Below are 18,620 nucleotides of genomic sequence, written 5' to 3' on the forward strand. Positions count from 1 at the left end.
ATTTAATTATTTATTGTGAAGCACTTTGTAGCTTTATCTTAGAAAAGTGTTATATAAATAAAGTTTACTTACTTTACTACAAAGCAGCAAAGATTAGATGAAGAAATTGTCCTTAAATATGTACAAATGACTAAATAAAGTAAATAAATAAATAAGGTTATGTTTTCTCAGGCTCAGTTTTATATGGCTGTCGACTGGAATCTCGCCATTCTAATAGGATGTTTTAGACGGGCTGTGATCATGACTTGAAAGAAAAAGAGATTCAAAATATTATATATTTACTTAAAATGTTTCTTATTTTAAGTTTATTAAACTTATTTCTAGACATTTTTTACCTGCTTTAAGTGGATTTAGTAAGTCAAATTATCTCACTGCACTGGCAGATAATGTTGCTGGTTTTAGTGAGATCATTTTATGTACTAAATCCACGTAAAACAGGTTAAATGTATAGAAATAAGTTAAATAATCTTAAAATAAGAAATACTATATATGTCGACTAAGCTAATTTCACTTGAGAAGATACTATTTTTTTGCAGTGCATTGTTAATTTTTCAAAACTTTACATACGTTTTTTCCGTCCATGACAGTCGGCCTCGGTCTGAATAGGCCTTTATTACTGAGCGATATCCTGCTGTGTCTACATTTACTTAAAACGAGTAAAAATGTTTGGAAATAAATCAAATAGTCTTAAAATGAGCTTCAGTCTCAGCAGGAGAAATTCGATTTATTGGCTGAATCTATGGATTTATTGACTGGTTGGAGTAGTGTAGTGGGTAACACTACTGCCTTCTACGCTGTAGACTGGGGTTCAGTCCCCCACCTGGCCAAGCCCCCAACACTATACCAATAAGAGTCCTTAGGCAAGACTCCTAACTCTGCCAACCCTAACCCTGTGTAAAATGATCCAATAGTAAGTCGCTCTGGATAAGAGCATCTGCCAAATGCCATAAATGTAAATGACTTGGTTTAAGTTTTAAAGATTTAAATCAATACAGCCATAACAATTAATGTAGAAATACCAGAAGTGTCCAGTGTAGGGTTTTCCTTTAGCAGCTGTAGCCAGTCAGCAGCCTGTCCATGTTGTCCACCCTCACATAAACACACACACACAGAGACACACACATACACACACAGACACACACACACTAACAGCAGGCCATGTAGGAGGAGAACAGAGTGAAGGACACAGCACCTCCACACTTTTACTCCCCGCAGGTTCACCCAACACCACATGTGTACTATAGATGTGTGGGGGGTGAACAGAGTGACGTCACTGAAAATGGGATATTTTATATGTTCTTCACAGAAAATGAACAAAGGCCAAAAATCTCAGGTTGAAATAATAATAAATCGCATCATTTTTTATTTTGGTAAACATTGAAAATGGGTCCCACAGACCTGAACACCACACAAGGGTAAAAAAAAATAAAAAGATTAATTAATCAACGCTGCTACTCCAGGAGTCCGTCTTGTTCTCGGGTTCCCAGAGTGTTAAAAAGCGAAACTGTCAGATTGAGTGTGAAGGGTCCGCCACTGCAAAACATGCTTGGTGTGAATAGGGCTCATTTTTTGAGGTTAATTTTGATGTTGCTCAAATGTGAAATATGTAATCTCACTTTTCAAGTCTCGTTTTCCTTTTTTGTGCTTTACCATTGAGGAGTTTGGGGGCTCGTCCCTGTGCGTGTTGTGTGTAAGGGGCAGGTGTGTGTAGCTGATATGAACGGTTCGCTGGGGCGAGTTGGGGGTGGGAAATAGATTTTGGAGGGCCGCAGGATGTTGACTAATCTGATTTGCATTTGGAGCATATGTCTTCCATCTGACTCTGTCCTTCTTCCCAGCTCTCTATTCACACACACACACACACACACACACACAAACACACACACCTATACATACACACACACACACACACACACACACACACACCTATACATACACACACACACACACACCTATACATACACACACACACACACACACACACACACACCTATACATACACACACACACACACACACACACACACACACATACACGCCCGTTCCTCGCTCCATCCTTCTCTGTCTTCCTTTCCAAGCTCATCTCCTCCCTCCCTCCATACATCCTTCAATCTGTCCACCTCCTTACTCAAGGGTGGGTGATATGCCAAAAATATAATACTTTGATACCAAAAGACGTCTTCACAATACAGATACTTACACCGACTGACCACTTCATCGAGTCCACCTCCTTGTTTCTACACTCATTGTCCATTTAATCAGCTCCACTAATCATATAGAAGCACTTTGTAGTTCTACAGTTACAGACTGTAGTCCATCTGTTTCTCTGCATACTTTGTCACCCTGTTCTTCAACGGTCCCCCCATAGGACCCCCACAGAGCAGGTATTATTTGGGTGGTGGATCATTCTCAGCACTGCAGTAACACTGACGTGGTGGTGGTGTGTTAGTGTGTCGCGCTGGTACGAGTGGATCAGACACAGCAGTGCTGCTGGAGTTGCTCAACTTGGATATTCGTCATTTTCTCCTCGATTTCTCATTAAATTAACGTCCCGAAACGATCAAACCAAGATTTTCTCAATGCTGTGAAGAACAAACAACCAAACACATTCTAAAAATGTTTGAGTTGAATTCTTCAGCCAAAACAGTAGCATCACTGCATGGTCCTGTCTCGGCTGAGGACGCTGGCAACACTGAAGCACATTTGATACAGGATTCAGGGCTTCTTTGCTTTTTTGTGTTATGAAAGCAGCAGAAATATCGAGGTCGTGATGTTATTCTTGATAACACATGACCTTGAGTGCTCTGTTGCTGTACACTTGTTGTTGTTGTTTACAGACTCCCTATAATTGGTCTAAATATTTAATGATCCACGCAGATCTAGACGATCTAATGTAATTTATCTAGAATTTATGACATTATTAATCCCAGTAACGATATTAAATTATCATATCGCTCCCCCAAATGAGGCGTAACCTTTACTGTGGATTATCTACTGCAAGCTGAACATCAGAGATGGCAGCGTACAGCACAACTAAAGTCATCTAACAGTGAATATATCCGTTTTTTTTAGTTGTTATAAACTTTAGGTGGTGGCTTTAACAGCTAAAATATGATTATATACACCGATCAGGCATAACATGATGACCACCTCCTTGTTTCTACGCTCATTGTCCATTTTATCAGCTCCACTTACTATATAGGTGCACTTTGTAGTTCTACAGTTACAGACTGTAGTCCATCTGTTTCTCTGCGTACTTTGTTAGCCCCCTTCTACCCTGTTCTTCAGTGGTCAGGACCCCATGGACCCTCACAGAGCAGGTACTATTTGGGTGGTGGGTCTTTCTCAGCACTGCAGTGACACTGATGTGGTGGTGGTGTGTTAGTGTGTGTTGTGCTGGTCTGAGTGGATCAGACACAGCAGTGCTGCTGGAGTTTTTAAACACTGTGTCCACTCACTGTCCACTCTATTAGACACTCCTACCTTGTCAGTCCACCTTGTAGATGTAAAGTCAGAGACGATAGCTCATCTGCTGCTGCACAGTTTGTGTTGGTCATCCTCTAGTCCTTCATCAGTGGTCACAGGATGCTGCCCACAGGACACTGTTGGCTGAATATTTTTGGTTGGTGGACTATTCTCAGTCCAGCAGTGACACTGAGGTGTTTAAAGACTCCAGCAGCACTGCTGTGTCTGATCCACTTGTACCAGCACAACACACACTAACACACCACCACCACGTCAGTGTTACTGCAGTGCTGAGAATGATCCACCACCCAAATAGTACCTGCTCTGTGAGGGTCCATGGGGGTCCTGACCACTGAAGAACAGGGTAAAAGGGGGCTAACAAAGTATGCAGAGAAACAGATGGACTACAGTCTGTAACTGTAGAACTACAAAGTGCACCTATATAGTAAGTGGAGCTGATAAAATGGACAATGAGTGCAGAAACAAGGAGGTGGTCATAATGTCATACCTGATCGGTGTATCTATATTATGATATATGCTATAATACTGCTACCACTACTACTACTAATAATAATAATAACCTTTATTTATCTAACAGATATGATCAAAGATATTATCATTGTAGTGTAGTGCAGACTCCTGCTGCTGCTGCTGTGCCACTCACTGCCAAGCTATTTGGTAAGCATGACAAAGCAAAAGTGCTGACAGTGTATGATATACTTGTACATATCGTGGCATCATTTTTCATACTGTCATAAAAGCCACCCTTATTCGAGCCCCACCCATCTCTTCCTGTCCGTCTTCTTCCCCTCTGACCTCAAGTGTCCCGCAGCTCTCTCTTTACGATGAACGAGAAAGCTGCAGCTCTGCTCTTCCTCAGCCTCGAAGGGTAACAGTGTCTGAGACGAAAGCAAAGCAGATGATAGTCGAAGTACCTTTTCTTCTTTATTAGGTAATAACGAATAACCCAGTGTTGTGGATTTGAGTGCAGTCGCGTTAGGGACGTTTAAGGAGCCTCTGCTGATAGCATTTAGTGTTAGCATGCATGAGTTAACAGCCAAATGTCAGTATGATGTTAGACACTGTATTGTTATTGTTGTCGTCTTTAAGTATTTATGCCTAAACATGTTGCAGTCACAGTGTCACAGTGTCAGTGCTTAACGTCACAGGGAGCAAAGTGACACTCGAAACATGTGACATGGGATTGGGCCTAGATGTTTTGCTGATTTTTTAAATTGAAAATAATTCAGCACATCCTCTACAGAGAACACACTTAAATATGACATTTTAATGCAAATTTTAGTACACAATTTTGGTTTCTTTTAACATAGTAACATTTTTCACAGGCCACATTTTCTGTTTTATTTCTCTCCCAATATATTAAATTCAGCACATAAACAGTAATTGTGCATTAAAATGTGCAGAAGTGTGTTCACTGTAGAGGATTTGTTCACTTATTTTCACAAATCAACAAAACATCGAATTTGACGGGAGGCACCCAAATTTTGGATCTGACTATATATATATATATATATATATATATATATATATATATATCATATATATATATATATATATATATATAATACATAGGTGTAGGTTTTGTCTTGAGGTTAAGGTTAGGGTTAGGTTTAGGGCAGGGGTCAGCAACATATGGCTCCAGAACTGCATGCGGCTCTTTTACTGTCCTGTTGTGGCTCCACAGCAGAATCAGATTTGTAGGTAAAAATAAAATAATCCTCCTTTACTGTAAAATAAAGCTCTGCTGATCGTTCAACACAGTTTTAACAATAAATTGTCCTAAATGCTAATTCACCCTTTAACCCCAAGGATTGGTGCGCAGACTGCTGGTCACCATAGTAATGCAGACAACACTCTTGCCTAGATAGTTGAAAATTTAAGATGAACATCGATAATTTGGAGCCGAATGGACTTATTTACATTTATAATCACTCCAGCTGGTTTCCTGATACGTTTAACCTGCAACAAGAAACTCAAACACTAAAAAGTTGCGAGGCTAAACTCAGCTTATCGTTCAGATTTTCCTGTTCCACCTTAAATGGTGCAGCAGTTACATTCTGGCGCCTTAGGCAACATTTAAGGTGGAACAGGGAAAATTTGAATGAGAAGCTGGCGTGAATGAGAAGCGACTTCAGCCTCGTAAAAAGTCGAACGTTAACATTTTACAAGAAACTGTTCTACTTTTGGAAAAGTTTCCCGCCAGAGATGCGAGAAAAGCAGCTGAGCTAAAGCTTAAAGCAAAGCAAGTCTGTGTTTTTGTTTATATTTTTTAGCCTATGTTAGTACATTAACACACGCTGAGACATATTTACAGCCAAGATGGTAAAATGGACATTAAATCTTGTGGCTCCTAAGGTGGATTCATTTTTGGTGAAAGGACAAAATGGTTCTTCGTAACATTTGGGTTGCCGACCCCTGATTTAGGGTTGGGGATAGATTTGATACAATCTTCCACACTTCACTTCAAGTTCAGCTACATTTAGTAGATATTTAGTTGAATGTAACTTGAGAGTAAATTAAGTATCTACAAAGCATCTACAGTGGACCATCCAAACAAAGTGTTACCCACACTGCTGCACTTGAACGGTTGTGTTATGTTATCTTAAACACTAAATGCAGTGTCATATACTGCATGTTAGTCTGGTGGCACATTTGTTTTCTTACCTTCCCTTGATAATCATCTTCACATATGCACACAAACACTCACAGCCACACAGGTGTTTCCAAGGGAAGTGGTGTTCTATAGAGAAAATGTGGGGTGGTGTGTTATTCTGGTGGGTTTCCTGTCAGCTCACACGAAGAAAATGTTTACTGGAAACTCAGCCATCAGTAGGACATACATCTGCACTGCGTATGTGTTTTTATGCAGCTTGTTGACAGGTTTAGGCCTGCAAGTCAAACCCTGCACTTCACTCTAAGCTTATATCTCAAATCATTACCTGTCAAAATGAGCAATGAATAAGAGTTATTCATATTTCAGAGATATTTCTGAGGAGATTAGATACAAGATAAATCACTTGTGTAAGGAAGGAAAAAGAGAAAGTAAAATAAGTGGAAAAAAAACAAGAGTTTACAAAACTGGAGTTCAAAAAAAGATTCAAAGCTACAGAGAAAATGGGGCTCCTAACAACCACCTGGAAGACCTACTAGACACCAAAACTGCCCCCCATCAGATAAACAGCACTTAAAGCTTTCATCTCTGAGAGAGAGGAGAAAATCAAGCTGCTTCAGATCTGAAAACATCCACAGGTGTTTCTGTCCATCCTTCCACTGTGAGAAGACGACTCAGCGCTGTGGGTCTGAAAAGATGTGTAGCTGTTCAAGAAGAACCTCACTGAGAAAAGGAGACGGACACATCAAACAAAGAAGCTGAACAACGGACTGACCACCCCAGAGTCCAGACCTCAACACCACTGAATGTGTTTGATTACTTCAGAAAATGATCAACCAGCTTCTAAGACTGAACTTTGGAGGTGTGTCTGCAGATTCTTTGAGGAACTGAGTCTCCTGAAAAGAACGGAAGCTGGAATAAACGTAAAGAGTGACTCACTGAACACTGAACAAATTAGATATCATATTTAGTTGTTGGGGCTTTTATATAATTTTCTGATTTCTTTTTTTTCTGACGCTGAAAAATGAATAACTGGTATTTTAAGGACCTACGAAATACGTAGATCCCCACCACAACAGTGAAAACAGCTCACAAACACATGCAGGTGACATTATTTCCCATGATTCCACTCATCGCTGCCCCCTGCTGTCAGCACAGCCTCATTTCAGACCTGTGTGAAATGCACTGCGTGTTTTAATTAACCTGCAGCAGTGGGCATCTCAGAGAGTTAATGGGCTGCTGTGTGTGCTGTGTAGATTTGTGCTGGTGTGAATTGATTCAGCAAAGACAGGTGGGAAATATTTTCCTGCCCTACCTCATTTCTGAAAAACAGAATGAGAAGTACATGGAGCGTATGATTGTGTTCTTCCCATTGTTCAATAATGTGGTCATCTTTGGGTAAAGTAAAGCTGAATGTAAGGGTGTAATGATTTCAATACAGTATCAGGAAATTGAAACGTGAAAAGTGTATGGAAATGTAAACTGTATAGCTGATATGCTAGAGATGGGAATCTTTAGGCACCCCAAGATACGATAAATGATTCTTTAAGGATCCTGATTTTTGATTTCTGTAGCCTTTGTTGTAAGGGTCGGGCGATATGGCAGAAATATATTATGATACTTGCAAACATTTTTACGGTACACAATATTTTGAGGAAATGCACTGACAGTTCCAGATTTAAAAACAGCCATTAAAGTTATATCAGCCTTTTCCACACTACACTGCAGTTAAACAGGACTAATTATGCTCTATATTTACTGAAATGTGCAGTTTTTCAGTATTTTTGAAGTATAGATGCTCAAAAAATTGTTTTCAATCAATCAATCAACTTTTAATTAACCCTTGGAGAACAGTGAACGTGACCCTCACTGACAATGTTGCTGTGTTGATACAGGAAAAAAGGATTGATGATGTGTAAGAACGTATCAAACAATACAAGTAAATTTAATAATAAAAAAGCCTCAAATCAGGTAGGTATAAAAAATGAAATAAAAAACTGTAGGAAATATAAAATAATTAAAGCGTAACTAAAATGCAAAAGTTAATAAAATCAAAAGAACATAAATAAAACAAAAAGGAGGATAAGATTAAAAAAGGAAAGTAATTAAAAGGACGGAAATAATAAAATAATTATAATTAAAACAATAATATGAATAATAATAAATAAGCAAAGAAATAAATATGAAAAAATACTAAAACAATTAAAATAAGACAAAAATAGTGAAAATCAAGTGAAACAGTTGCAGGCATAGTGATTTTGTTGATTACAATATAATAATTTGTCAGGACAACAGTAAAATATGGTCATATGGCAGTTCATCACCTCTGCTTCATCATGTTTTTCTCATATTTGTCCATCTTTACAAGTAGCTTTAGATTAGTTGAAGCTGAATATGGCCTAAACCACATGAGTCAGGCTCCAGTCCCTGTGGGCCAATACACTGCAGACTTCAACACACTGCCTTGTTAACAGCTCATCAGCTAATTAGCAAGGCCTTCATGAACTGAATGCAGAGCGGTAGAAGAGCATGAACCCTAATCTCCGCAGAACTTTGACCCGGAAGTTCCCCGGTGTGACACGCCTGGCCTAAGCAAAGAGCAAATGTACAATATTAAATATGTATGTTTTTATGTACGGTGGTGCAGTGAGTAGTGCCGCCGCCCTACAGCAAGAAGGGCCTGGGTTCGATTCCCCGGCCAGGTGACCAGGGTCCTTTCTGTGTGGAGTCTGCATGTTCTCCCCGTGTCTGCGTTGGTTTCCTCCCACAGTCCAAACACATGCGGTCAGGTTTGTGTGCCTGCGCTCTGAGATGGACTGGTGACCTGTCCAGGGTGTTTCCTGGCTTCTGCCCAAAGGCTGCTGGGATAGGCTCCAGCAACCCCTGCAACCTAAGAGGATATGTGGCTTATATGATGAACAAATTAATAAATGTGTATGATACAGGCTATAGAGTTTATTTTCATCAGAAATGTCCAGAACTGTTGAAATTTTATAAAAATGTTAAAACTATTTGGTGCCTTTATGTAGAATCTTTCAAGGGAGAGTCACAATATATCTAAGAGTCAGGTATTGTTCCCACTCCTATGATGTGCCCCTCAGAGTCTCTTGCAGGGGTCTCTTGTTTGCCATTAGAACTGAAAAACAGTAGCATGAAGTGTCGGAGTCAGTGTGGATTTTGCACATCGTTTTTGGTCAAATATTGATGTTGATATTTTACTTTTGGGGAATTGAAGCTGGAAACATGCTGTTTGGAGTTTTAAACGAGAGTTCAGGGTTTTGTGTTGTTTATAGTTTTATAAGATCAATATTTTGCACAAGGACGTTTAATTCTACCCCATTTTTCTGAGCCAAACCGACCTGTGTGGTATTTGATCACAGCTCTGTGGAATCAGTGCATCTGTAAAACATACAATATCATACATTTAACTGAATATTGACCTCAGTACTGAGAATCGTATCAAAACCTGAAAATATGTGTATCGTTGCAGAATTACTGGGAGAGCAGCCCAGTTTTGGACCTTTTGAGCAGAGTTGACAGACGTTTGGAAAATCAACAGGTTCATAACTGAGTTCGTAGCTATTGTCATTTGGAGGCCTCATCGTTAAAGCCTCTGATAAACTGGGCCGTTTTTGTCTCCCTAATGGACACAATGTGTTTCAATAGAATTTCGTTTAGAGTGCTGTGGGCCATTGTTGAACACTTACGGCACTTAAACTATCAGAGCGGATGTGATTAAAATGAGAGAATATCAAATCAGGATTCTTACACATCATAGCTCAGTATGAAATGAGCTCATTAGCCCTGCACCAGTTTATCAAAAGTCACCAAATTTGTGAGAGAAAGATGCTGAAAATGGCACTGTGGTTTTTTCTAAAGGCCCACAGCCAGACTAGTTTTAGTATTTTCTGAGCTGTATGTAAGTTTAGTCAGTCCAAAGACGGCCAAGTAAATTATTCTTTTAATTATTAAAAAAGTTTAGACCCTTCTTTAAACATGGCTGAATCTCAATCTGTACACTATCAGTAGAGGTCACAGAATTTAAGGCTTTTATAAATGTTGAGCAGCTTTAAAGCACATTTCTCTAATAAAACTAAGGCACAAAGATGGGGTTAAATGATGTTTTCTTTCTCACATCGCTTCGATCTTTTAATCATGAACTTGGACTCAACACACAGGTTTCCTGTAAGGTTATGACCGTGAGAGATCGATCTGATTTGGCCTTGTGCAGCCGGCGGCCAGGGCAGCAATAAGCCGTGTCTGCCGCTGCCCTTTATCGCAAATTGCATCTGTGAAAGCGAAATGCAGAAATGTGCGCTGTAGTCATTCTGTGCCTACAGAGTCTCGCCGAGGGATGACGATTAACCCCACGTCTTACCTTGGCACATGAATATTGATGCTAAAATCAACGAATTGATTTGACTGTGCTCCGTGGAACCGAAAAATAAATGAACAGGACAGACCGACCCATCGTGTTCTGAGACAGGTGGTTCTGTTCAGTGTAAACAAGTTTGCTGTTACCGCAGCTGACAGAACGTGTTATTTCTCTCGTGTTTGTCTGTGTAGATGACGTGCTGTCGAGAGACGCGGGAGAGTGTGTGATTTGTCTGGAAGAGCTGCAGCAGGGAGACACCATCGCCAGACTGCCGTGCCTCTGTATCTATCACAAAAGGTGGGCAAGACAGATTAGCTTTCTCATATGACATTCAGGATTCTCTTATATTGTCACATCTTCAGGGCTAAATTAGTACAGAATTACTGTTAAATTACTCTTTGAATGCATGGAGACTAAAGCCCTGTTGGAGCTGGACTGATTTTACTGAGCGATTTAATTTGTTTGATTTGTTTGGCCAAAGGATGCAGAATAAAGTATCAGTGTAATTTCTCCAAACGTCCACAGATTGAAGGGTCCGAGCCCGGATGTTCACCTCACATAAAAACAGTCCACAGTTATTACTGTCAGACTGTAAAACTACACACACTGCAGATTCATACTGGATTAAAATCACTCCACAATTATTACCGTCAGACTGTAAAACTGCTCACACTGCAGATTCATACTGGATTAAAATCACTCCACGATTATTACTGTCAGACTGTAAAACTACACACACTGCAGATTCATACTGGATTAAAATCACTCCACAATTATTACCGTCAGACTGTAAAACTACACACACTGCAGATTCATACTGGATTAAAATCACTCCACAATTATTACCGTCAGACTGTAAAACTACACACACTGCAGATTCATACTGGATTAAAATCACTCCACAATTATTACCGTCAGACTGTAAAACTACACACACTGCAGATTCATACTGGATTAAATCTTTTTGATGATCACTTTAAATAAAGTTGAGTCTGAAACAGCGAATGTTGCCAGTGCTAAATGACAGTGAACAGCCACCAGTCAGCATTATGTGGATGACAAACAAACTGGTGGCTGTTTGTTTAGCTTTAAAATACAGATCCTCCGTAAGTAAATCTCAGTCACCTCAAATAGGGCTTTGAAGACGCTTTGAGGAAAAAGTCTTTTATTTACGAGGTGTTCCAGTAACACTGGTCTGTTCGGGCTCCCAAAAGCATTTGTTGCCAAAATCAGGCCAAACTGAGTCAGTATCGAGTCCTTTAGTCCTGGCTCTGCTGACACTGGAGAGACGGAACTGCAGTCGTACCCCAGCATGGCCTGTTTTGGGGGAAAATGGACCTCGTACAATGCCTCCTCTCTCCTGTCTATTTTAGGATCACTTTGTCTCTCTGAGAGCTGTTTTTCGTACATTCATGGCTTTCATTTCAAATCAGACAATGTCAGTGACTCAGCATTACTGTTTTCATGGATGTCAGACATAAACACGGACGTGTTGGGCCAGAGAAGTAAACAATCAGTGATTGACAGTCAGTGAATTCTAAGATTATTTTCCAAAAAACAAGAGTAGAAGTGCAGATCTCAGGTCAGCTGTTTCCCTTCACTTATATGGAGAACTGAAGCTAATTTGAGTACTCTGGTACTCTATGATACACACTGATCAGGCATAACATGATGACCACCTCCTTGTTTCTAAGCTCATTGTCCATTTTATCAGCTCCACTTACTGTATAGGTGCACTTTGTAGTTCTACAGTTACAGACTGTAGTCCATCTGTTTCTCTGATACTTTGTTAGCCCCCTTCTACCCTGTTCTTCAGTGCTCAGGACCCCCATGGACCCTCACAGAGCAGGTACTATTTGGGTGGTGGATCATTCTCAGCACTGCAGTAACACTGACGTGGTGGTGGTGTGTTAGTGTGTGTTGCGCTGGTCTGAGTGGATCAGACACAGCAGTGCTGCTGGAGTTTTTAAACACCTCAGTGTCACTGCTGGACTGAGAATAGTCCACCAACCAAAAACATCCAGCCAACAGCATCCTGTGGGCAGCGTCCTATGACCACTGATGAAAGACTAGAGGATGACCAACACAAACTGTGCAGCAGCAGATGAGCCATCGTCTCTGACTTTACATCTACAAGGTGGACTGACAAGGTAGGAGTGTCTAATAGAGTGGACAGTGCGTGGACACAGTGTTTAAAAACTCCAGCTGCACTGCTGTGTCTGATCCACTCGTACCAGCACAACACACACTAACACACCACCACCACATCAGTGTTACTGCAGTGCTGAGAATGATCCACCACCCAAATAGTACCTGCTCTGTGAGGGTCCATGGGGGTCCTGACCACTGAAGAACAGGGTAAAAGGGGGCTAACAAAGTATCAGAGAAACAGATGGACTACAGTCTGTAACTGTAGAACTACAAAGTGCACCTATATAGTAAGTGGAGCTGATAAAATGGACAATGAGTGTAGAAACAAGGAGGTGGTCATAATGTTATGCCTGATCGGTGTATATATAATTACAGATTTTACAGAGCTGTTATTCTTGTTTGGAAAGTGTTTAGATTCCTGGTGTGTGAAAGAAACTGGCTGTATATTCCAAATATGTTAACAAAGTCTCTTCTGCAGATGTGCAGCTGACATCAAAACACTAGAAGTTAACAAGTTTTATTTTTTTAAGATTACTTAATGGAGAGAACATTAGTTTAATAATGTAATTAGGATGTTTTTGGGATATGACGCACGTTTCATTGTTTTACCAGAACACTGAGTGAGTTTAATACTCCGGCACATCTTAGTGACAAATGTGTTTGTCTGTGTGTAGCTGTATAGACTCATGGTTCGAGATCAACCGCTCCTGCCCAGAGCATCCTTCAGACTGACCTCCATTCACTATTGCTACTGCTGAGAAAGGTAAGGCTCGCACACTCGTCCACATCCACTGTGAGTTTGTTGGTAGTATGGATGGGTCTGGTCATTCCAAAATACAGATGTCACTATTCATCTTAGTGTTACTTTACGTAACCAGTTATTTAAATCAAAAATCAAATCAAATCACCTTTATTTTCACATCACATTTACACAGGTGTGAAGGTGAGTGAAAATCTTAGGTTCATAGTCCCCCTTGTAGTACTGAAATATACAAAAAATTATAGACACACACACATTAGACTCTATACACAATATACACATTAATATACACTAGTGTTGTACCTTTCCAATGTACAGTTTTTGTACAGTATTATACGTTATGAAATAAAAACCATGATATGTACAGTTGTACACAATTCCATACATGCAATATGTGAGTCTGAGGTAGATAAATGAGATGCAGGGTACACAACGGATAGAGTGTATATATATATGTATATTCCAGATTAATTAGACAGGATATGGATAGAAGATGCACAGGATGTCAATCCATATGTGCAGGTATAGATTTTATAGGTAGGTAGATAAATGAAATGAGGGTACACAAGGGATAAAGTGTGTGTGTGTGTGTGTGTGTGTGTATATATATATATATATATATATATATATATATATACACACACACACACACACATATATATATATATATATATATATATATATATATATATTCCAGAATTATTGGACAGGATATGGATAGAAGATGCACAGTCAATCCATGTCAATCCATATGTGCAGGTATAGATTTTATATAGATATAGATAGATATAAATAAGTAATGCGTAGTTTGGAATAAAAAATGAAAAGAAATAATCATTTTTTGTGGTGACAGAAGCTTCTGATACTGTGTCTCATTTCAAACAAAAAAGATGGTAAATCTGGTCCACGTTTCCATACACAACACACCTAAATATGGCATTTTCTGCTAATTTTGGTGCACAATTTCTGTTTATTTGCTGAGTTACCAACACATGAGAAAATAAAACCTACAAGATCAAATGTGCCATAACTTTTGCACAGGCCACATTTTATGTTTTATTGTTTTCCAATAAGTTAACTTCAGCAGATAAACAGTAAGTTTGCAGTAAAATTAAAGTGTGTTCTGGATGTTCTAGAATAAACCACTGCAAAAACTTTTTTTTTTGTTCTCTATAATATAAAATATTCTAGTTTTAGGATATTTCACTGGTGAAATGATTACAGTCCACATCTCTGTCTGGATGCACCAGAGATCAGTCACAGTCAGGAACACACAGAACAGCCACCATTTACACTGAGACACCAGCCATTACCTCACCCTGCATGACTACAGCTTTCATGTACTCTCTCTCTCTTTCTCAGGGCACTTTATGGACCTAAACCTGGCTATCTGGACACTGAATTAACCAAATAAAACAATCAAGCTATTTATCGATTTGATCAAACCTGTGGAGATCGCGAAACTGAACCAAATAAAAAGAAAACAGCGGCATCGAGCCGACACCGTCACGTCCACACGAGTCCCAGAACCCCCCCCTGCTGCCACACTAGCTAGAGAATCGCCAACTGCCCCTCATTTCAACGGCCAGCGCTGGATTTTAGCCCCCTAGATGCTCTCTGTCCCTCCGGCCCTGGAGCTGGGCTCGGCCCGACACCCATCCCTGCGTTCGTCTGGTCTTTCTGTCGGAGAGGAAGAAGAGGAGGAGTTTTCGGTGAACAGATGAAGGGCTGTAGGCTGACGGTGATGGAAGCGGGACCGCACAGACCGACCAGGCCAAGGCCATCAGCTCCACAGGCGTGAATATGCTAATTAGACGGGCGTGGCTTTGTGCTTCATGTTGTCCTTATTTGGGAGTGACGGCGTGGGGGCGGAGTTAGGTGTAGAATCGTACCTGTTCTTTGGGATGAATGTAAGTTTACACTTTTTGGTGTGTGAACATTTCAGTCAGCGAGAGTGTGTGTGTGTGTTTCGGAATGGGGAGGTGTGTGTTTTGTGTTGCGTGTGTGTGTGTGTGTGTGTGTGTGTGTGTGTGTGTGTGTGGTTGGGAAGGTGAGGAGGACAGAGTTGTGTTTTTCAAATGTTTACAGTTTACAGTAGATGTCTAATATCTCCTCGAGTCAAAAAAGCAAGCACTCATAGGCTTCTGTTCTTTTCATCTGAAAGCGTGCGGTCATTACGAAGTGCTGACCATATTCAAAACAGTTACCCTGTAAAGGCCTTGAGTGCATTTACTTCGTATATGTGCGTGTAGCCAGAGCTTTGGCCCACGTCCCCACGTTTCTGTTCGAGACTGGCCAGGCCGTGTCTGGAAAGCTACCGTTGCTTCACGAGTGGATGTAAAAAAAAAAAAAACCCAACAAAAAAACAAATAAAAAAAAACGGACGGACGGACGGACAGGCAGACCGATGTGAAACTATCGAGCTACGATCTTCCTTTACTTTTCTTTAAAACCTGTGAGAAAGCTCACATCTTCTATTTAATCTCCAGGATGCCTCTGCTGTATAAAGAACATCCACTGTTAGAAGAACCATGTTGTGAGAAATGTAAAACAAAAAAAAACCCATGAGTGGCGGAAAAAATCAATTTGACGAATGATTCTCTTTTGTTAGATAGAAATAGAGCTTTTTTCTGAGGGTTGTCTCTGTTTCATGCCTGGAAAAAAGAGGGCAAACAAACACCATCCATCAAAACGACGGACAGCGATTCTGCCTCAGGAAGCAGAAACCCTGAGCGGGGCTCAGCGCCCTGAACACCCCTCACTTTCTGCTTTCCTCCATTTCGTTGGGTTTTTTATGTTTAATTTTCTTTTTTTCTTTTCCAAGGATGTGAACGGATGCCTGTTTTTAGGATGTACAAACTTAATTGTCTGATGAATTTGATGTGCAGTCTGTGGGCTGAGTAATAATGATAATGATATATATAATTAAAAAAGACAAAATACGACACAGTTTCACCTTTTAATGCAATAATGCTGGACACCTGACCGGTTGAGGGGACAAGCTTCCAAATCCAGACAGTTGGAGGTAAGTGGTACTCGGTGATTTTATATCACAGTAAAATCATATTAATCATGATGATGTAAAAAGACCAAAATAAAGATTTATTTTTTTAGTTTTTATCTCTAAATAATGGCTTATTTTCTCAAGTAAGCAATTATTTAGAGGAAATACATCATTACAGCGAAAATGTCATTATGAGAAAATAAGTCAGAATAATGTCTTTTCTCGAAATGTTGTGCAAATGAAGTAGTGTGTTTACACGCACTTAATAATCCAATAACTGCAGAAAATCAGATTTTGTCAGTAATCCGATTAATGTGTTTACATGCACTTGAGTAATCAGGTAATGGGGAAACTCCAGGTCTACATGAGTCAGGCAGTAATCAGATTTCTGCTTAACAACCAGCCAATAAACTCACAGAAGAAGACGTGACGTAAAACTCAAACTTAATGCCACTTTTTCTTTTTAAACATCGAGTCACTTTAGCTGAAAATATGAACAGAACGAAGAATATTTAAATCCTTTATTTCATCAAGCGTGTATTTGGTTTCGCTCCAAAAGTGTTTTGCTGCGTCTCGCGGTGACGCTGCTCACTTATTTCCGGTACCACTGTCTGTTTTCACACATGTGCAGACTGAGAAATCCGAAAGAAATCAGAGTAAGAGTTTACATGAACTGAGAAATCTGATTACTGAGCTAAAATCCAGCCTCTTTATCAGATTTCTTAATTGGATTTCTAGACCTTACTCTGATCTAAGATCAAGAGTATGCTGTTTAGATGACCATCTGAATAATCAGATAACTGTAGAAATCTGATTATGATCGGATTATTGAGCACATGTAATCGCACTCATTATTTCAAGAAACGTCATTATTTTGATTATTTTGAGAAAATAAGTAATTATTTTGGGGTAAAAAGTCAAAACTTTCACACACTGCTGCCAAAACAGAAAATGAGGACAATTTTTCTCCTCCACTGGGCAGGACTGACCTTCCCAACGACTCGCGTCACATCACACACACTGAATAATATGGGGTCGCAACACAAGGGCATGCGTCACACTAACACTACCTGCTGTGGAGCTAACATACATACAGACGCAGTGATGTGAGTGTGAGCTACGCAATATTAAACATTGAATGTTTACCTAAATTACATTTGAAGTTTCATTAAAAAGTCTATTAAATTTAAACTGAAGCTGCCTGGAGACGCCCTGCACAGCACAACAGTCCACTGTGGGCTTTATGCACTAGAAACATGTTTCTCACCAGTCAAACGTGAAATCAATGTGTCACTTGAGGTAATTACAAACGAAGAGCTACAATTATGAGGTACAGTTAATTCAATATTTTTAAAACTAAATCTAGATTACATCAGAAAATCATTAATACTTGTATGTATGTACCTGACACAAAAAATTAAAACTACACTCAAAACATACTGAACAAAAAAGGATTTTACCAAAAGTGATGCATCTTCAACAAACCATCCCTATAAATGTGGCACTAAAATGCTGCTGTGATTCAACTCCAGCTTTCCACTGCTGTGTTTTATATAAGTGCTTTCTTCAAATGATCCTCCTGAACTGTAATTCTGCTGTACTGCGGTTTAGGAGACTCAGCACAGCTACATCCGTGTCTCTGATTACACTTCTATCACTTCTTGAAGGCCATGAGTTGATGAGTTGTACAGCGTATGGAGTGTATTAAGAACATAAATGCTGAAGAACGGCAGCAGAGTTAACGCCACATTCTTGGCTGTGTGGCTCTGAAAAGTATTCATCTTCTTCACTCTGTATGTATGTAATCATATGAGGATCCTGGCCACTTCCTATTTCTCCCGTTACATAAAAAACAGGACTGCAAAACAGCAGAGGGCGCCCAAGAGCGAGTCCTCAATGAATGGGGGTGAATGGAGCTAAATGGCTAAAAACGAAAAGTTAAAATAGTTTCTAATCACTCGCCCAGAACGTTTCTTTAATTTTAGAAAGTGGAAGGATGGATTTCACTAAAACAGCAAAGAAAACACCTGTATGTTTCCTTTTTTCTACAGCAAACGGGTTTAGAGTGCTGACTGGTCAGCAAGCGGAGCAGCTCATTGACTGTTCGCGCTCACAGACGTCATGAATGGACATGAGGCGCCATTTTAAACTCCTATAACTCGAGTTTAAAAGCGTTTGAATATATAACAGCAGTGTTAAAATGAATGTATTCCTTTATATTAAAAAGGTTTAAG

At 39.8% G+C, this 18,620-nt stretch overlaps 1 protein-coding gene across 1 annotated transcript in view; it reads left to right on the top strand.

The window, feature by feature from the left end:
* znrf1 (zinc and ring finger 1) overlaps positions 1-16,327 on the top strand; it is a 77,449-nt gene extending 61,122 nt beyond the window's left edge. The window contains exons 3-5 of the mRNA XM_036568050.1: positions 10,663-10,768; positions 13,297-13,385; positions 14,745-16,327. Of these exons, the coding sequence (XP_036423943.1) occupies positions 10,663-10,768; positions 13,297-13,354 (164 nt within the window). The 3' untranslated portion in view covers positions 13,355-13,385; positions 14,745-16,327. The remainder of the gene's footprint in view (positions 1-10,662; positions 10,769-13,296; positions 13,386-14,744) is intronic.
* Positions 16,328-18,620: the final 2,293 nt, after the last annotated feature.

Source organism: Colossoma macropomum, unplaced genomic scaffold (assembly GCF_904425465.1).
Source record: "Colossoma macropomum unplaced genomic scaffold, Colossoma_macropomum, whole genome shotgun sequence".
In the NCBI taxonomy this organism is placed as follows: Eukaryota; Metazoa; Chordata; class Actinopteri; order Characiformes; family Serrasalmidae; genus Colossoma; species Colossoma macropomum.